This window comes from Neomonachus schauinslandi, chromosome 4, assembly GCF_002201575.2.
Source record: "Neomonachus schauinslandi chromosome 4, ASM220157v2, whole genome shotgun sequence".
Taxonomy (NCBI): domain Eukaryota; kingdom Metazoa; phylum Chordata; class Mammalia; order Carnivora; family Phocidae; genus Neomonachus; species Neomonachus schauinslandi.
Window position 1 is genome coordinate 25,458,763 of NC_058406.1, and position 20,531 is coordinate 25,479,293.

General features: G+C 45.4%; 1 protein-coding gene across 1 annotated transcript in view; it reads right to left on the reverse strand.

The window, feature by feature from the left end:
* The window catches only part of CSMD2 (CUB and Sushi multiple domains 2), a 621,951-nt gene that overhangs the window by 551,704 nt on the left and 49,716 nt on the right, over positions 1–20,531 (reverse strand). The window contains exon 2 of the mRNA XM_044913827.1: positions 11,200–11,416. Coding sequence (XP_044769762.1) covers positions 11,200–11,416 — 217 coding nt within the window. The remainder of the gene's footprint in view (positions 1–11,199; positions 11,417–20,531) is intronic.

Below are 20,531 nucleotides of genomic sequence, written 5' to 3' on the forward strand. Positions count from 1 at the left end.
CACTGACAAGTCAGGAAGAGGCGGCTGAGCCTGAGAAGGCACAGACCTGGTGAAGATCATAAGTAAGTCAGGAAGCAGGCTTGATGGAAGCTGGGTCTCGTCGTCTCACCCCTGGCTCCGGGCAGCTCACACCCACCCCAGGAAGCAATAACTTGGCTCTTGGTTCACTGAAAAGCTGACAGTTGGTTGTCTTTTGTAATTATTTTAATTCCAAGGGAACAAGGAACTCAGTATCTGGGAGGCGGTTTGTTTGGGTACCGTTTCTACTGACGAACAGAGTGAAGGCTAGAATTACATGTCCAAACTCGCCTCTACCCTGGACCATATCCTGGGTTACAGGGTCCTTGCACAGTGATTTCTGGTGCCCTAAAGGTTCAGGAAATAAGCACTGAGGATAAACGAGGGGGCACTTTCCTATCTCAGCAACAATCCTGTCAGCCAGCACTTGCAAGAAAGGGGCAGATGAAGGTCAAGGGGTGGCTAAATCCATTCTGGGGTGATGTTGCCTCTTTGACCAACACCTGGTAAGATGGGGGCAGAACCAATCATGGGGAAGCGTGAGCTAGCACAGCCTTTTGGCCTGAGACTTGGGCTCCACGGGGCCTTAAATTTTGGCTGCTATTAAATAGCAGACTTGATGAACAAGCTAGGTGAAGCTTTGCCACAGAAACTGACTTTGACCTTGAACCACAGGGTCCTACTGTGAATGGAGAGATTGCTCAGGACCCTGCGCTGCTGCTCACCTGGCTTTATATATCATCTGCTGCCAACCCCTCCCCCCACCACGTCTGCCCAAACCCACCCTTGGCATTAGGTGATGGAGCACTTGGCTGCCCCGTGGGTGACGGCAGTTGGTTTCCTGAGCCCCAAGCCAGGCAGACCCTGCTTCCTCCCCTCCCGCCACCCCTTTCAGCCCTGGTGTCATTGCACAGACCTGTGGGAACTTGGCTATTGAGCAGATCTAGACTTTGAACACAGCTGCCCCTTGGCCCTCAGGCATGTAGCCTCTTTGAGACACAGTTTCCTTAGCAATAAAAACAGAGGCAATAATCCTTACCTCTGGGACAACTGTGAAGATTCAATGAGCTATGGTACATAGAGCTCCTGGCACAACAGGTAAATATTTAAATTCCATCCCCCACCCCGGCTCTCCTCCAGTTCCATCTAAGGTGTCGTAACTCATTGTCCAAGGGGACAAACAGAATGTTCCCCCAAAATCCTGCAGGGTTTCTTGGCCCAGCAATGCTCCCCAGATACTCTGGACCCACAGGAACGATCAGTGAATTCACTGGGGACCTCAGTGGACCCCCCCTATACCTCCCTACGCCCGCCAACGCTAGCCTGGTGACAGATCATGAACAAAGCTGACTCCAGGAACCCAGAGAGACAGGCTGTCCTGTCCCTGTCCTGTCATCTCCAGCAACAACCAGCAGGCCTCGGCTTTCACGCACTTCAGCTGACCCCCTATTAATCACAGATAACTGTCCTGATTAAATACAAAGCTCCTACCAACAGGTTTGCCTCCGGATGGCAAATCTGCCAGCATTTAGGGTGAGTCAAACATATTCACTTCTCAGATGTTAGGGGTTTGATAAAATCCATAATGCCTTTGGCCTCAAGCCCTCTTCCTATTAATTATTAAGCCCTTGTGTGTTTCGAGGGTAATTGAATCCATGTTTCTAATTAGTTTACACTTAATTCATCAGAACAATTTTTAAAGGGCTGATGGATGTCCCAATAAGTTTCACGGGCAGTTTAATGAATCTTTATTTAAAAAGAAATTGGACACACACCAAACTGTGAACAGCGGTTACCTCCCAGGAGCGGGGCTGGGACAAGAGCCTGGGGAAGGAGGCGCTTACGTCATTTTACTTCACGCTGCTGGACTGCCTGACTTTTCTACAGTAGTGAGCGCTTACTACTTTCACTATTTTAAAGAAGCTGCTTTAAAAGGAAAACGGAATGAATTTTTAAAAAGGAAATGAAATGAATGCAAATGAATACGATGTAGTAAGAAAGCATTTTGGTGTGGAGAAAAGAGCCTCGTTTCTGGCTCTAGGAGACCCGTGGTCTACTCCTCCTTCAGCCCCTTAGCAGCTTAGAGACCTCAGACGCTTATCTAACTCCTACAATGAAAATTAACACGACTTTATTTCATGGCGGTGCTGTTGAATGATTAGATAACACATACAGTGCCCGTTTAAAACCTTTCGGTGTGTCCGTACTTCTGTTAGAATACGTGACAAGTTCCCCGGCATGGCGTATAGGGCCCCTGGTGATCTGCCCGGGCCACACCCCTACCTCTCCACTACAACCCACCCCAGGAGGAACCCACTGTCATCCTATACCTCACCTTCTCTGCTTTACTGGACCTGTACACATATTATTCTCTTGGTCTGAAACACTGTCCTCATCCCTCCCTCCGTGCCCTGCCAGGTGACCCTTCCTCCAGACAGCATTCATTCATTCATTCCATAAACATTTGTTGAGCACCTACTATCAGCCAGGCCCTGGAGACACTATGGAGAGTAAAACAGAAACAGTCTCTGTAGCCAAGGAGTTTACGGTCCTGTGGGAGATGGACACAGATCACATAATCACACACATGTGCACATGTAAAACCATGAAGGACGGATGGATGGTCAATGGAGGAGGCTGATCATAGGAGGGTCTGACCAGGTTGAGAAGGGGGGGTGGCTCTGAGGAGTCCCTGAGTGAGGAACTGACAAGTGAGTTGAGGTATGAAGAACGAGTAAGCAGTAACTAAGCAAAGGGGCAGATGGAGGGAGGGTATCCCAGGCCCATAGATCAGCATCTCCAAAGAGCTCCCTCAAGGCCATCAGCTTCCCTAGCATGTAGCATCCTGGACTCGCACTGCCTGCGTATTTATCTGTCTCCCTGAAGAGACTATAAGTTCCTTCAAAGCAGAAGCTGTCTTGTTAACTGTTGCATCTCCAACACTCGGCATTCCTGGTAGGCATTCAATGTTGAATAAATGCCATGAATGACCATGTCTAGCATGGTGGCTGGACCATAAGAGGTGTTCAGTGCCACCATCTCTTCTTTCCCCTTTCCAGCGTCCTCACCTCACCGCTTCAGTGGTAAAGAAAGATCGCCCCTCATCCCCATGGGTCCTCCCAGCCACCTCCTGCACACAGGAGCACACTCTCGAGGCAGTCTGGGGAGAGAGAGGACTCTCCAAGGACAACCCTGCTGATGTGCACAGAATACTTTTTAAGGAATCCAGACAGATAAGTCCTTCAGGGGCCTCTGCTGGGATACATATTTATAAGAAGACAGTAAATCTGGCAAATTTGCGGATTTTTTACAACTTCCAAACAGGTGTCTAACGCCAGTTGAGTGAAATCTGCAACCAGCTCCAAATGACTTAAACTGCATTCCACCTTAGGCAGATGACAGAATGCGTATTGCCAGTAATTGAGGGAACGTGTTGTAGTGTTTCCCATAACCTGAGCCCAAATGTCTAAATTAAGGGGTGCTTAGCTGTGCTTAACTGGTGCAGTCATCACCAGCGCCCTATAAACCGTCCAATATACAGTGATGCTGTTTATTAGCAGCGTCTCTGTAGATTACGTTTGCTCGTGTTTCATTAGAAAACTTCATCCCACATTAAACTGCAATGCAATAGGACGTTTGCCAGCATGGAAAGGCCATCTAATTGTGCCAAAGCAGAGATGTGCGGATTGTTTCAGTAATTCATCCAGGCAGAGCTGACACTGCATTATCTGGAAGGCACTTTGTTCTTTTCTCGCTAATTTCCAAACTCCTACAGGTTCCGTGGCTTTCAAGACCAGCTTCTACTCTCACTTCCCACCCTGATCCATTACGAGAAGAATCTGATCAGCTTCTATTGTAAATTTAATTTCAAGCAGCCAGACGCTGCCTTCTGGCACCCTGGGATGTTGCTGCTTGTGAATAGCTCTAGATGAAATGTGAGATGCTTTCAAGAAGATGGCTCTGAACTCCTGGTAGAGAAAGGGAGTCGCTGGGAGATGAATGGCATCTGCATAGAGAACGAGCTGTGCGCAGTGTGTCAACTGGCACCTCTTCATTAACGATGCCAGGTGCAGCTGTCAGCACAGAGCACCACCCAGAGCTCCCCATTTTTCAGGGGAGGAAACTGAGGCTCAGATGGGTTGACTCACTTGTCCAAGGTCACTGACCTATAAATAGGATTAGAACCTAAGTATGTCCGATGCCAAAGGCCTCAACCCCTCATGGCCTCCATCAGGATTTCTCAACCTTAGCACCACTGGCATGTGTCCTGAGGGCGGTCCTAGGCATGGCTGGATGTTTAGCAACATCCCTGGCCACGACCCACTAGATGCCACAGCCCCTCCCCCCCATGTGACAACCAACATCCCTGGCCGTGACCCACTAGATGCCACAGCCTCTCCCCCCCATGTGACAACCAACATCCCTGGCCGTGACCCACTAGATGCCACAGCCCCTCCCCCCATGTGACAACCAACATCCCTGGCCGTGACCCACTAGATGCCACAGCCCCTCCCCCCCATGTGACAACCAAAAATGTCTCCAGACCTTGCCAAACGTCCCCTGGGGGTTGAGAACCATTGCTCTGCCACATGACTTATACATTTATGGGGGGGGGTGTCTTTTTGCTTAATTGTGTTTTCTGATTTTCTTCTCCAAATATACAAGTATTCTTTTTGTTTATATCTTATCACAATTCAAAGTGGTTTCACACATGATTTAACTTAATCCTCACCAACCAACCTATGAAGCAGAAATTGATATACCCACTTCATAGATGGGGATGCTGAGGCTGAGAGTCAAAGAGACTGGCAGATGCACCGGCTAAGGAACAGCTGGAAAGCAAGCTCACGTCATCCACCAGCAAGAGGTATATTTCACTGCTTGGCTCTGCTACAGCAAAATGTGATAGAAAGCCTGACTTCCAGCCTCAAGGAGCTTAGAATCTAATCAGTTAAGAAGCCTGTCACTCATAACACAACCCATGAGCAAGCAGCCGGAGAAAGGTAAGTTTAAAGGGGGTTGGGGATTGAGGTGGGGAGGTGACCCTTCAGCCTTGTGCTGGAACGCATCCACCAAGTGAAAAAGATCAGTGTTGGAGCAAAAGAAGAAGAAAGGAGAAATGCATTCAAAATGCACAGACAGCAGAACTACAAAACTTGAGGCTGCGGAGTTGTAGACAATAAACACAGCAAGCCACGGGCTATCTGGGCAGAGAGAAACCTGCTGCTCAGTAATGCCACCCACGGTGAGGGATGCCCCTGAGCCTGATTCCTTCTTCAGTGTCCGTGCTCCACACCTGTGTTCCTGTGATCCAAAAAGTCTATACGTGCAGTGGCAGGACAGACGCCAAAGCCCTCTAGAATAGTCCGAGTTCCTAGGTCTGGGAACAGAGGGGCGGGGAAGGATGCAAATTACCATTGCTAGAGCACGAAGGGATCTGTAGTAGGGGGCTCCCATACCACCACCCTGGAAGATGGGCAAAGATGGGCAGTGTGACTTCCATTTTATAGATGAGGCTCCGAGAGGCCAAACTTAGCACAGGTCACAGCGTTAATAAATGTAGTACCTACCTGGGTATAAATCTAGGCCTGCCCCTCCCTCCTCCTGTGTGATACTGTTTCACAGGAAAACAACGTGAGAGAACATGACCTTCCTGTTCCATTAGACGAATAAAAAAAAAAAAACATCTGTACAGAAAAGACCCTGGTATGCCGTGAGAACACCTTTTCCTGGAAACCGGAATTCACGCACACTGATCTTGCTTGTTTTCTGCCTCCAAGTCAGACACGGTGGAGTCATCCTCCACCTCTTTCTTCTTCTTTACACTCCACAGTCCCTATAAATTCGCCCTTAACTTCAGGGACGATGCCTTTCCATTAATATAATACAAAGCCACTCCATCTTCTCTCTCCATTGGTCTAGCTCTGGCTACCACTGTCTCCTGCCTGGCCTGGCAGTCACCAGTCTGACCCCCAATCCAGTGCATTTTCCCCACTGCAGCCAGGCTGTGCCAAAATCATCTGCTAAAACCTTCATTCGAAGGGCATCTAGCACTCATCTATAGCTCACAACACGCTTAACAGCGAAAGACTGAACGTTTTAAGATCAGGAGTGAAAACAAGGATGTCCAGTTTTACCACTTCCTTTCAAGACGGTAGTGAGATCCTATCCAGTGCAGTTAGGCAAAAAAAGAAATAAAAGACATCTAGATTATAAAGGAAAAACTAAAACAAAAACATTTATTCACAGATAATAATAAAAAAATTAGAAGCATTAAAAACAAGTTCAGCAAGGTCTTGAGACATAAGACCAATGTTACAAAAACCAACTGTATTTCTATATATTAGCAGTGAATAACCCAAAAATAAAATAAAATAAAAATTAGTTCTATTCATAATAGCATCAAAAAGAATAAAAATCCTAGGACAAACTTCCAGTTGAAGATGGAGAGCCAGGCCAACATGTTAAACTCCCCTTCCACTTGAGCCCCTAAGTTCTCATAGAAATAATTGAAGGTATATTAAAAAGAGCCAATATAAATGTCCACTCTGGGAACTAGGAAAAAGAGACAGATAACTACATGCTACAAACACTAAGGAATTTCTACAAGATGCAGTGCCAGTATGACCTGATTAAGAAAAAGCCTACCCAGACAAGATGTTGACAGAGAAATACACCTTAAAATGTGTTCTGGGGGCGCCTGGGTGGCTTAGTCAGTTAAGCATCTGCCTTCGGCTCAGGTCATGATCCCAGGGTCCTGGGATCGAGCTCCATGTCTGGTTCTCTGCTCAGTGAGGAGCCTGCTTCTCCCTCTCCCTCTGTCTGCAGCTCCCCCTGTTTGTGCGCTCTCTCTGTGTCAAATAAATAAATAAAATCTTTAAAAAAAAATGTGTTCTGAAGAAGTAACTTAACCACTAGTAGAATCAAAATCACAGAAAAAGCAAAGAAAACTTGTACTTGAAAGTAGAGAAAAGGAAATAAGAGTAAATAAGAGTAAGGAAACTTAAAAACAGAAAGCATTAAGTATTACACTGGAGCAAACATACAGGTTGTCACCAAAAAATGTGAGTAGATTAAGCTTTCCTATTAAAGAACAGACTCTCAGTAAAGGTTTAAAAATAAAAATCCAGGGCGCCTGGGTGGCTCAGTTGGTTAAGCGACCGCCTTCAGCTCAGGTCATGATCCCAGGGTCCTGGGATCGAGTACCGCATCGGGCTCCCTGCTCTGCGGGGAGCCTGCTTCTCCCTCTTCCACTCCCCCTGTTTGTGTTCCCTCTCTCGCTGTGTCTCTCTCTGTCAAATAAATAAATAAAATCTTTAAAAAAATAAAAAATAAAAAAATAAAAATCCAGGGGCACCTGGGTGGCTTAGTTTGTTAAGTGTCTGCTCTCGGCCCAGGATCCCGGGGTCCTGGGATAGAGCCCCGGGTCAGGCTCCCTGCTCAGCAGGGAGTCTGCTTGTTTCTCTCCCTCTGCCACTGCCCCCTGGCTTGTGCTCGCTCTTGTATCTCTCTCCCTCTCTCTCTTTCAAATAAATAAATTTTTTTTAAATCTTAAAAAAAAAATCCAATGATATGATGTCCTAAGAGATATAACTAGAACAATGGCAGAAATATTTAAAACAGAGGAATTGGGAAAGAGGGGGACCCAATAAATACAAACATCAAAGAAAATGAAGATGGTTATATTAGCATCAAAGTGGAATTTAAGACCAAAAAAAACCTGGAGGAATAAAGATAACTTTTTTATTGAAAAAATACATAAAACTCACTCAATATCTAATGTTTAAACATATTTACATGCTGAAAAGTATAGCACCAAAATATATAAAGTAAAAACTTAGAAATAAAAGGATAAACTGACAAGAACAATAGTGAAAATGTGAAAACAATGCATTGCTTATCTTTGACAAACCTCATTCAGACAGTAAGAAATTAGAAAAACTGCATAATGTTAATAACACAAATTTTTTCAGAAAGAATTATTTCTTGCAAATACTTATAGAACAGTTAACAAAAAATGATCTTACACTGTGGGGAAAAAAGCAAGTTCTCCAAAGTGGAAATAATCATCTGATCATAATGCAATACAACTAGATAATAATGTTTTAAGCATAAAAAATATTACTGGAAAATCTGAGGGAAAAAACCCTAGAGTCAAGGAAGGCACAAAACCATAATTAGAGACTCTTCCTAAAATAATGACTATCCATCAAAATTTATGGGATATGGTCAAAGTTATACTTAGGGGAAAATGTCTCTTAAGGTTTTTGTTATCAAACAAGAAATAATGAAACTAATTCAATTCACAAAATCAGCAAAAGAGCAATATTTGCCCAATGTAAGAGGGAGAAAAGAATGAATAAAGATAAAAGCAAAAATGAGTCAGTAGATAATAGAGAAAGAATAAAATTGATACCCCTACAGGTGGAATGCTAAAAAGACCAATAAAACAGGCAACTTCTGACAAGACTAATTGAGTAAAAAGAAAGAAAACACAAACACACAGGAGCAGGCGTGAGATAGAAGGTGCGTTCCCAGATACCAGACTGATGGGGAAACTGTAATGCATGTGATTCTAGGCTGAGACCCTTGACCATCTCCATAAAAGGGATGATTTCGTGGACAAACATACATATAGAAACTGATTCACGAATAAGAAGAAAACCTGAGTAGACTAATAACCACACAAAGAACATGAAAATAATTCACAAGGACCCAAGAGTCCTCCCCAAACACACAGGCTGTCCCCCCTACACCCCTGGAAGGAGCTCCATTCCAAAACCTTCAAGGAGCACACATTCCACTCCTTCCTGCTATTCAGGCTGTCCTCTGGCGTCATCTCCCTGCCCAGTGTCCTCTAAGCTATAAGCTCCTCTGGCTGCAGGGGCCCCAAGAGGCCCAGCACTCTTCCCCCTCTGCTAAGCCTGCAGGCCCTTGGCTACTGAAATGAACGGAAATGAGCAGATGGGGAAAATCACAGAAAGGGAGAACCCAAGCAGGGACCACCTAGTGAAGGCACAACCCCTGGGAGCTCCTCCTCACACACGACTGGTTGGCCAGAGTGGGCTGTGCTGGGGCAGGGGACACAACCAGGGCCTCCCCTCCCAGGACCACCTCCCCACCCTTCCAGGCCAGACCAGTCCCCCCACCTCCCGTGGATGTTCTACATTTCACTCTTCCAGTGAGCAAACCTAAGCATCAGAAAGCAGAGGTCTGACCACATCCGTGTGGACCTCAGAGCAAGGAAAGCTAGAACAGCTCTAGGATGTAGAACCGGAGTCAGCCTCCAGCTGTCCACACCCCAGCAAAGTACCCCATTAGCCTTTCCATCTTTCAACTTCACTCAACATCCATCAAAAGTCTATGCAGGGGCCCCACAGATGGTGTCACTGAGCTCAGCACCTGGTGGTAAGGACTCGCTCCTTTGCGACCTCTTCCAGACTCTCCAGTCCCAGTCTCCCCCTGCTTTTTCTCTAGCTCTGATGTCCTTGAATGCTCAACTCACATATTCACATCCATGTCCGCCGCCCCCATTAGCAGGTAGCCCACGTGAAGACAGTGGCTGTGTTGTGCTCGCTGCCACACCCCCCACACCCAGGCCAGTGTCTGGAACATAAGGGGTGCTCATGACATAGTTGTGCAGTGAATAAGTGAAGAGGACTCTAGTCCCTGCCTCCCCCCCCAAGTGTCACTGAAGACCTACCGTGCACCAAACATGCTGGCTGTCAAGGCAGGATGGATAAGCCCAGCCTTGTCCGGGAAGAGCTACTAGTCAGAGGGGCCCCAGCGGCCCCCACCTCTGCTGCAGGCTTGGCAGCCTCACCTCTGCACTACCCTGAGAGGGCAGGGAGCGGGAGAGAAGAGGGCTGGCGCTGTCCTGTAAGTGCTGTTTGTGACCCTGCTCCGGAAGCTCGCAAGCTAAGGGCACAGAGCATCTTAAACAAAGCCTCGAGAGTTAAAGCACCTGCCAGGGAACGGCTCATTACTGTTCCGCTCATTAGCACCCCGAGCTCCCCAGGGCTTGGCTGGTAAGCCACTAACCCTTTGGCTCCCTGGGGAGCCCAAAGCCTGGCTGGCAGAACCAGGACAAGGCTGGCCATGGAGCACGGCTGGCCACCAGGTCAACAAAAGCTGGAGAGCTAGGACTCTGGGGCCTTGACCTCTGTCCTAGACAAGTCTGCCCATCTGCAAAGGCAGCAGTCTCCCTGCCTATCTCCCTCCTCGACGTGAACTCTCTCTCCCCCTCGGGAGACAGCTCAGGGGATCAGGAAAGCCCTTCCAGAGTTTTCTCTTCCAATAACCAGGATGGGGTTTGAGAGAGTGGGAACTTTGCCCCAAACTCCTTTTTTGGGGGGTGGTGGTGCAGGGGCAGAGGGAGAAGGAGAATCTCAAGCAGGCTCCACACTCAGCACAGAGCCCAATGCAGGGCTTAATCTCACAACCCCAAGATCATGACCTGAGCTAAAATCAAGAGTCGGACGCTTAACCGACTGCACCACCCAAGTGCCCCTGCCCCAAACTCCTGATTCTACGCCCACAGTCAAGGCCATGCAAATGCAAGGCAAACTCCAACAAAGTATTGATGGTTTTCAATTACAGGATATAAGACATGATCATTATTAGCTTTCAACACATATCTGCTGGATCCAAGGGGAGAAAATAGATCTCCATGCGTGCAAACAATGCACACCAATAGATACACACACGCATACACACAAATCCATGCAAAATCCGTCTTAATAGAAAGACCTGAGGGGCGCCTGGGTGGCTCAGGCATCAAGCATCTGCCTTCGGCTCAAGTCGTGATCCCAGGTCCTGGGATAGAGCCCCGCATCGGGCTCCATGCTCGGCGGGAAGCCTGCTTCTCCCTCTCCCACTCCCCCTGCTTGTGTTCCCCCTCTCGCTATATCTCTCTCTGTCAAATAAATAAAATCTTTAAAAAAAAAAAAAAGAAAGAAAGAAAGACTTGAACTTCTCTACAACACTTTGTGTCTTCTATCTCATCTTCCTAACTAAGTACACTAGCCATCAGTCCCGCCTACTGGGTATTTCTAAGCTGGAGAAAGGCATTTGGAAACATAAAGAAAGCAGAGGAATTGAGGGCAGAGCCCATAGGAACAGAGGACTTTGTTGGCGAGCGGGCTTGGCTCAGGTCCCCGCTGTTGGCTACGGAGACAGTACCTGGTCTGCAGGTTCTCTGGCTGGGGTGGGCCATCAAACACCGACAGGACGTCAAAGTCCTCTTCCAGGGCGAAGGACTGGAACACGAGCTGGATCCTGTGCTGGTCCTCCGCAGTGATGGTCCACGTGCAGTTGGCGTAATTGGGGTAGCCATATGGGAACCCTGGGCTCTCAACTGTCCCATTGGGACCCTGTAGTTGGAACGTGCAGTTTTGGCCTGGGAGAGAGAAAGGGAGCAGGTCAGTATGGCCAGAAGAACTCCCAGAAGCTTCCAGAGAAAAAGGAGCAATGTTGACCCGCTTTCCCACGGGCTTCCCAGGCTGCCCCGGGCTGGGCACAGAGGGAGGGAGGGTGGGTGACAGACGGAGCTTAGGCTTGCTTGTGCCATGCACTGCGCAGACGACAAAATGTGTGTCGTTGGACTCGAGCCTCGGAAGAACTGCGTGGTAAGAAAATAAGGCTCAGAGAGTTGGAACCCAAATCCACCAGACAGGGCAGAACAGAGGCCTCCCCTCTAGAACATCAAGTGCCAGAATGAAGACTTGCAACCTTCTCCATTTTCCATGCCCTCCTGACTCTGCCGGTCCCTCCTCCAAGCTCACTGTCTCTCCTCCCACCTGGCACGGAAAACAAAGCCACAAGGGGGGATCCCTTGGTCCTCTGTCTGCCCCCACCAATTCCGAACCCATCCAATCTGCCCCTGGCTGTCCTCCTTCCCCCAACGGAGGAACCACCCCTGCTCCCATCTAAACATAATCGTCCCATCTGCCCTTGGAATCCCAACCCCGCTCCCCACCACGAAGCTGACCTGTGTCTCTCTTGCATACGCTACATGCGTCCAATCATTTCCTCTCCACTGGAGTCTTCCCATTCTAAGTGTGCTCAGGACCCCATCACCAAGAAAACAATTCCCACTGCATTCCCTCCAGCCTTGTCTCTCTCTTCCCCTTCGCTGCCAAATTTCTAGAAAACGCAATCTGTCTGTGCTTTCTGTCTCCGTTTCCTGACTCCCCACTCGCTCTCCAGCCCTGTCGCTTCTGCCTTCGGGTCCACCCAAAGCTGGTGCACTAAGGTCACTGATGGGTCCAGTGGATATTTTTCCGTCTTCCCTTTAACAGACCTCTGTCTCTGCTGCCTCTAAGACTGTTGCTCACACGTACCCTCCTTCTGGAAACACTCCTGCCAGGCCAGAACATCTCAGACTTCACCGTGCATGCACACCGCCTGGGTGCACCTGGCTGGAACGTGGACTCTGACCTTCCGATGGACAGCATCCTCCTGGTGCCAGAAGCTGTTCCTCTCACTGGATCCAGTGATGCTGCTGCTTGGGGACCACAGGCTCTCTCCCACACCACTGCTCTCTCCTTCTTTCCGCCCCCTGCTCTTCCTCTGGCCCCTTTCCAGGCTCAGCGTTGGGACCTCTCCTCCTCTCTGTCTAGTCTAGAGGACCTCCCCACTTGCCCACTGACAACCCACAACTTCACATTGCAGGCTAGACTTCCCTCTGAGCTCCAGCCCCGACATCTCCTTTGGGATTCGCAGGCTTGTGATGTCTCCCTCCCTCCCTCTCCTCTGACACCTTCCTCTCCATCACAACCCCACAGGCAATCTACCATCCTGTCTCTACCTCCACTCCCCGCATTCCCTGTCCACACCAGTCTCTCTCTTCGACTGCCATAATAACCTCCTACCTGGTCAACCACATTTACTCTGGTCCTTGCCAACACTGCAGCCAGGGGTGTCTTTTTAAAACAGAAAACTGATCAGGTCACTTCCCCTCCCCCCAACCTACACCAAACCTTCCATGACTCTTCATTGCTATTCAATAAGGAAGAAAATCACTTGCAGGCCTGGGAGGGTCTCTGCATGGTCTGGCCCTTAGTGACCTCTTAGACCCAGTGTCCACTAGCGTTCCATTCAAACACCACCCTCTCAACTTTTGTACCAGGCACATTATCTTCCTTGCACAGCCAGAGGACCTTGGCATATGCTCTTCTCTTTTCCTAGAATACTCTTCCCTAGCTTCTGGGCATATTTATCTTTCAGATCTCAGTCCAGTGTCTCTCCTTGACTAGCTCAACCCCCCTATTACATGTTCTTATGACACCATAGCTCTTCTTGATAGCATTTATCATAGAAGCAAATTTCCATGCTTCCACGTGATTATTTCATAAGGATCTGTCTTCTTGCCAGGCTGTAAGCTCCATGAGAAGACAGACCATATGTGAGTTTTCCCATCTCTGAATCCACACCCCAAACTCGGTATCAGGCACATACATGGTAAATTTCTAATAATTTAATATATGGCTTCTGTTTAGTGAGTGTTTGGTTAGATACTCTTCTCAGAACTTTGTATAGACTGAGTTGTTTAAACCTCACAAACAGCCCTTTAAGACAGATACTATTAATGTCTCCATTTTACAGATGAAAAACTAAGGCAAAGAGAAATTAAGGAACGGAGCCCAAACCACACGGCTACTCACAGAAGGATTCACATGTGAGCAGCCACTTCACACCCCCCTCCTTAACTCTGATGCTGATAAATGGACTCAACACTAATTTTTTTTTTAAAGCCCGCTTAGGGATTAACTGACAAAGGACAGTTAATCTCTGAAATGACTTTACTATTGAGAACTCTCTTAACACAAAGTATCCCATTAAAGGAGAAAAAAAGTTAAAGTCTTCTGAATAAATGCTAAATGGGCATTTAATAAAATTAGACGTGTAACCCTGATTAAAATAAGCATTTGGAACTATGAAAAAGATTTCCTTACCATAATACAGCATCCATTTTAGAAAAATAACCAACATTCATACTTACGGCGAACACCTGATTAAGATCAGGAATGCTACTATCACCTGTGAGGTTTCATGACTTCTTGAAAGAGCTAACTCATGCAACACACACACTAAAAAAAAAAAAAAAAAAAAAGGGAGCAAGAAAAACATGGTTTGCAAATGACATTTTAATATACCCAAAACCCAAAGAAATCAATTATAAAGCTATTAGTACTGATAAAAAAAAAACTCTGTAAAGTAGCCAAATGCAAAATAAGTTTACAAAATCAATACCATTTCCATATGCCAGTGACAGATAAAAATATAAAGAAAAAAGTTCTTCTTTATGATAACTACAAAATGCATGCAAGATATAGAAATAAGCTCAGTAAGAAATGAGCAAGCACTGTATGAAAATGCCTTTTAGAGAGGGATTTTAAAAAACTGAATAAATGAAGAGACATAACGTCATCTAGAGCAGAAAGACGAACTACTGAAAGGTTAATTTAGAATATTAACCTTCTGAAAAGTTAATTTATAAGCTTAATGCAATTCTGATCAAAAGCCCAATGACCTGTTTTAAATTTGGTAAGATGATACCTAAGTTTAAGTGGAAAAATAGATGGTCACAGACAATGCATATTTTTTGAAAATGCAGTATCCTCCTTCTGCAAGATACTAACCAGAATCACCAAATGATGCTGATGAAAACAGCGGAGGGGTGGTCTAAGAGCAGACAAGCAGAACGTGAAACAGTATTGTGGGAAGTCTTAACACACATAAAAATTGAAATATATACAAGACAACATTAAAAAATCAATGAGAAAAGAAAAACATTTTGCACGGCCACCAAATTAACTGGGAAAAGAACCACTACCTCCTCAACTCACACCATCTACTAAAATAAATTCCAGATGGAGAAAAGAGTTAGAAGTTAAAACAGAATCAAGCCAAAAAAGTAATTAGAGAAAAATATAGGCAAATAATTATCTGGCTGATTTCTCTGAGCAGAAAAACTGGAAAATACTACCAGCCTGATAGTTTTATGCAAAAAGTTTGTGTATGTCAAAAATAGAAACAGAAGAGAAAAGGATACAAAAACGTTAGGCACAAAAGTAATTGCCTTAATATACAAAGAACCATTGCAAATCAATAGGAAAACAACAAGCGCTATAATTGAAAAATCAGACAGGGTCTTGAACAAATTAGTTTACTAAAGAAGACGTAAATGGCCCAGAAACCAGAAAAATATTCAGCCACAATAATAATGAAATAAAGCTTCAAAGGAGCCCCCTAATTCACTTCCCTAAACTTCCCCTCATCAGCACAGGCACCAGATCTACTCATGTTTCTGAAATCTGCCTGGAGATGTCATTGTATTATGTCATTCATTCATTCATTCATTCATTTGTTCATTCATTCCTCTAGGTTAGACCCGGTGAGGGACCATGGGGCCCAGATCCTAGACCAGACATAAGCAAACACACCAACGTGTGCACCGAGTGATGCACAGAGTGCATCTGAAGTACAGAGCCCATGGGGACCACACTGTAAAGGCCACTATCATCCATGTCCTGGCAACCACAGATACCAACATTTGCCACCATCCCCAGCATCCTGGGCTGCTGCCTCGGCTCAGAGAGGCACACATCTGCCATTTCTGATTCAGAATCTGGGTATAAACCGTACTCCTGCTATGGAGAAACAAGTGAAGGGGCTCAAAACAGAGCCCCTGGGAACAGTTTCCATGTACGGGGACAAGAAGGGTGACGGGGTAGGGGGCAGCGAGGCAGGCAGAATGGCGGGAGGCGAACCAGAGGACATTTCCACGCAGGAGAACTTGACTCAATGTGTTGAGCACCACAGACAGGCTACGATGAGGGTCTGGGGCGAGGTCACTCAGTTTGATGTCTCAATGGTCCCTCTGAAAGGAGAACGCTGAGAGTGAGGGATTCGTCCTGGTTCCCGCTGCCTCCCCAGTGCCCAGAATTCAGCAAGTATGTGCTGAATGGATACATGAATTTCAGCAAAGTCAGGTGGCTGGAGGCAAGGCCGACAGAGACCAGATCGTAGTAAGTAAAGGCAAGATGGACTGGTGAGAAGGTGGAAGCCCGTATATTTTAAATAATAACTTATACATTTTGCTCGTTCGATGTGAAAAATACAGGCAAGGATAAAAAAGACGAAACATTATAACTGCACCTTCCTTCCAGAGGCAACTGCTATTAATATTTTCTTTTTTTTCCTAGATTTTTCCAGACACATTTCACACTGTGCAGCTAATACTGCACATATAATTGTGTGTGCTCTTTCTTCAGTAAATTATTCTTGTCTTAAATTACAAAGGCAAGGTGCATTTGTGATATATATAGATATGCATATATGCAACACAAAGACATATAAAGAAAAACTGATCTCCTATCTCTCTCCCTTCCACCCAATCCAAAGTGACCAGGCGGCTAGGTGTTCCTCTCCAACCTTCTCCTGCAAGCAAATGGACACATTCTGGGAGAATTTTTATTATTTTGTTTAAAAATGAGATCCTACGTTAGCTCATTTCTCCGCACCATGCTTTCTCACTTAACAATACATCAGGGACAACTTCCAGGCAGTAGATACATATCTAACTTATTTTTTATATAAAGGTGTAATATTCCACGGCATGGATGTATCTCAATTTATTCAACCACTCCCCTGTTGATGGCCATTCAGGTCATTTCTCGGTTTTCTTTTGCAACAATTCAGTAAACATTATAACACGAGCTTCTCCCCCAAGATATTGAATCTGTTCATAAACAGCCTTTTAAATGGATGAACAACATTCCGTTCTATGGTTAAGCTAGAATTTACTCAACCATTCTCCCACTGTCAGACATTTAAATTGTTTCTGGATTTTTTTTTTTTTCTGTTTTAAATAAGACCTGGACACTCGTAAGGTCTGGTGACAGAATGAATGCTGGTCAGTGCAGTGGAAAATGCTCTTCCATGGCCAGAGTCCCAGAACGAATATTCACTTACGCCGTAACCACATCCAGCTTCGGTTTCTAGGTTGGGGATGGCGGTATTGTCCACAGGAGGCTGGCTGACCTCTGTGGCAGGCACTGTTCAAGATAGATAGTGCTAGAAGCCTGACTCATTGGGAAGGCTTCCTGAAATCAAATGTTAGTTTGTTAGTGAGTTGAGGAAGTTATAACCCAGAGAGCAGCCACTCCAGATTGAAATGCTAATAGAGTGGGAGCCCGTGCCAAAAGGGCTAAATGTCTTTTCATGCCTATAAAATGCTGAATTTCTTCCAAGAAAAGGGCTACCTGTTCTTCATCCTTTTTTTAATTGTTATTATTTTTTAATTCCAGGAGAGTTAACATACAGTGTCCTATTAGTTTCAGGTGTATGCTCTAGTGATTCAACAGTTCCAAACGTTAGTAAGTGCTTGTCACGGTAAGTGTCCTCTTAATCCCCTTCACCTATTTCCCCCCTCCCGTCACTTGGTTCTCTGCATTTAAGAATTTGTCTCTTTTTGTTTGTCTCTTTTTTGTTTGTTTGTTTTGTTTCTTAAATTCCACATATGAGTGAAATCACATGGCATTTGTCTTTCTCTGACTTATTTCACTTAGCATAAGACACTCAAGCTCCATCCAGGTTGTGGCAAATGGCAAGATGTCATCCTTTTCCATGGCTGAGTAATAGTCCATGTTTATATACACCACATCTCATTTATCCATTCATCCATCCATGGACACTTGGGCTGCTTCCATATCTCGGTTATTGTAAATAATGCAGCGGTGAACATAGGGGTGCTTGTATCTTTTTAAATGAGTGTTTTCATATTCTTCGTTCTTCGCGTCTAATGACCAGTGTACTGCCCTGTGGACGGGAATGCTGCTGTGCACTTTGATCCAAGGGCACCTTGCATTTCTTTCTCTGTACCCAGGATGGGCTGCCTTCACTCACCCATAACTCTCTCCAGTCAGTGCAGCTCCCAGACACGGCCAAGACCCATTTCAGGCTCAAGAACAATCCTGGAGAATTAAACGCTTTGGGGTGATGATTTCCCTATGACAGACTTCCAAAAGTGCAGGGTATTGGGTCAAAGGGTAGGAACATTTGTGATGCTCTGGCTCTGGATCTCCCAAATACTTTCTAGAAAATATACTCCAATTCCATTCTCAACAGCCACGCCTACGAATGCCTATCTCAATCCATCTTCACTCACATTGTGTGTTCTCTTATTGAAAAGTTTTTCCCTACTTGACAGGTGCAAAAAAAAAAAAAAAAAAAAAAAAGCTATCTTGTTTTATTTAGTATCTCTTTGTAACTTGGACTCAACATTTTTTTTTCAACATTCCCTAATAATTTTAAATCCTCCCTTTAGGAACCATCTGATGAACTCTTTGCTAATTTTCCACTACAGAGCTTATTTTTTCTTTTTGATTTATATATTTATGTCCTCTAGGCATCACAGGTTTGTCACCGTTTTAGCCTTTTAATTTTATGATGTTTGACATAAGAGGTTCCTGAATTTTATGTACTTAAATCTTCCATAAGTTCCTACGATTTTCTTACCAACTTGTACTGACTCTTCATAGAATCCAGATTTTACTCTTTTGTCATATTTGTTGCAAATATTGTTGTCTACCTGGCTGTGTGCTTTTTGCATTGTTTCAATTTTTCGTGAAGATTAAAATGTTCAGTTTTGCAAGCAGTAACACTGACCTCTTTTTGGTCATATTTTTAGAAAGACCGCTCTACTGAAGATGGACTGGCTTCTCATCTCCCTCAACATAAGAGCTAAAGTCCTGGCCCTTCAAAGCCCTACCTTGAATGGACGCCCCGCTTCCTCTTGAGCTCCTCTCCTGTCTCTTGTCCCCTCATTCCCACAGTCAGCCATGCAGTCTCCAGGCCATTCCTTAAGCCCATCACATGCCTACCTTGGGACTCTTCAATCCAGAAACCTCTTCCCTCAAGAGCCATGTGACCCACTCCCTCACTTCCTTGAGCTCTGGAGTCAAGTATCACCTCCTCAGAGTCCACCCTACCTAAAATCCAGGCCTCCCTGCTTTCAGACCAGGTGCTCTAGCTTCCTGCTTTATTTTTTTCCACAGCATTTAGCACCCACCGCCGTTGATTTTCCTGTTTATTTTCTGCCTCTTCCCATGAGAATGCCATGTCCATGAAAGCAGAGGTGCTATTTTGTTCTCTGCTCTATCTCCAGCTCCCAGACCTGTACTGGCACATAGCAGATGCTCCCGGAAGAGTTGTTGGTTGAATGAATGAATTCATAAATATTAATTGCCCACCCAACTCTCTATGCTTGGGATACTCGCTCTCCAGTTCCTTCACCCAGCTGACTACAGGTACTTTGAGACTCCTTCCCTCCTCCAAGCAGTCATCTTGGGACCCTCAAGACAATGGCATGTATGTCTCCTCTACTTGCTACTCATCTACTATGAATATCCTTGCCTTCACCGATGGTGACATGATGACACATTTATGTCCATCAGCAGACTCCTCGAGAGCTTATGCATATTTTTATCTCTACCACCTAGTTCAGTCCTTGCCCACGGCAGGCACTCAATACCCATCGTGGGGATGAACGGATGGGCGAAATGAATTAACTTTTTATAATATTCAGACAACACTTTCCAACTTCATTTGTCTGTGTATTTAGGGTTTATTGGGGAGGTGGCTTAAGAAAAGGTTAAAAGCACGGGTTTGGGAAGCAAAAACCTTGTGTGCAAATTTCCATTTTGCCACTTAATACTTGGTGGGTGCTTCATGTGAACGCTTTAAACTTAGTTTGGACATCTTTAAAATTAACACCCACTTCAAGGATGACTGTATAGATTAATGTGATAATACCTGCTAAGTTGCCAAATGCTCAGACAGTACCTAACACACAATACGTGATCAATGAATACCAACTCATCTTTCCATAAAGATTTGTACTTTTCTTTATATAAGGTCCCAATCACATCTTGTTAAGAAGGTTGTTCCCAGACACTTTATGCACTTTTCCTTGCTCTAGTGAATAATATTTTTCCCATTAGTTTAGTTTTCTAGCTGGTTTTTACAGATATACATAAAACCTATTGATTTTTATATATTCATCTCACATCCAACTGGGTTTCTGAACTCTCATTCATTCCAAAGATTTCTCAATTGATTCCCTTGGGTGTTTGAGGTACACAATCATGTTGTCTACAAATAATGATAATTTTGAGGAGATAACTCTTTTGAGAAGTTTGGCAGGAAAATTCAATTCAACTCTGCAAATATTTGTTGACTGATAAGGTCATTTTTGGATAAATTTAGTTGGAGAAGCCAGTGGGACCTCCAGATGGAGATGGCCAGAAGGCAATTAGGGCTGTAGACTGGAATCTGGGAGTGCACTCTGGGCTGAGATATGGATTCATCGAAGCCATGTAATGAATGAAGCCGTCCTAAGAGGAAACGCAGGGGAAAGCTGCAGATGTGAGGCAGACCATCATGTCCACTGCAGGTGTCTCACCTACCACACGGAGAGCCACCTGTGCACCTCGAGTCCACAGTGGGAC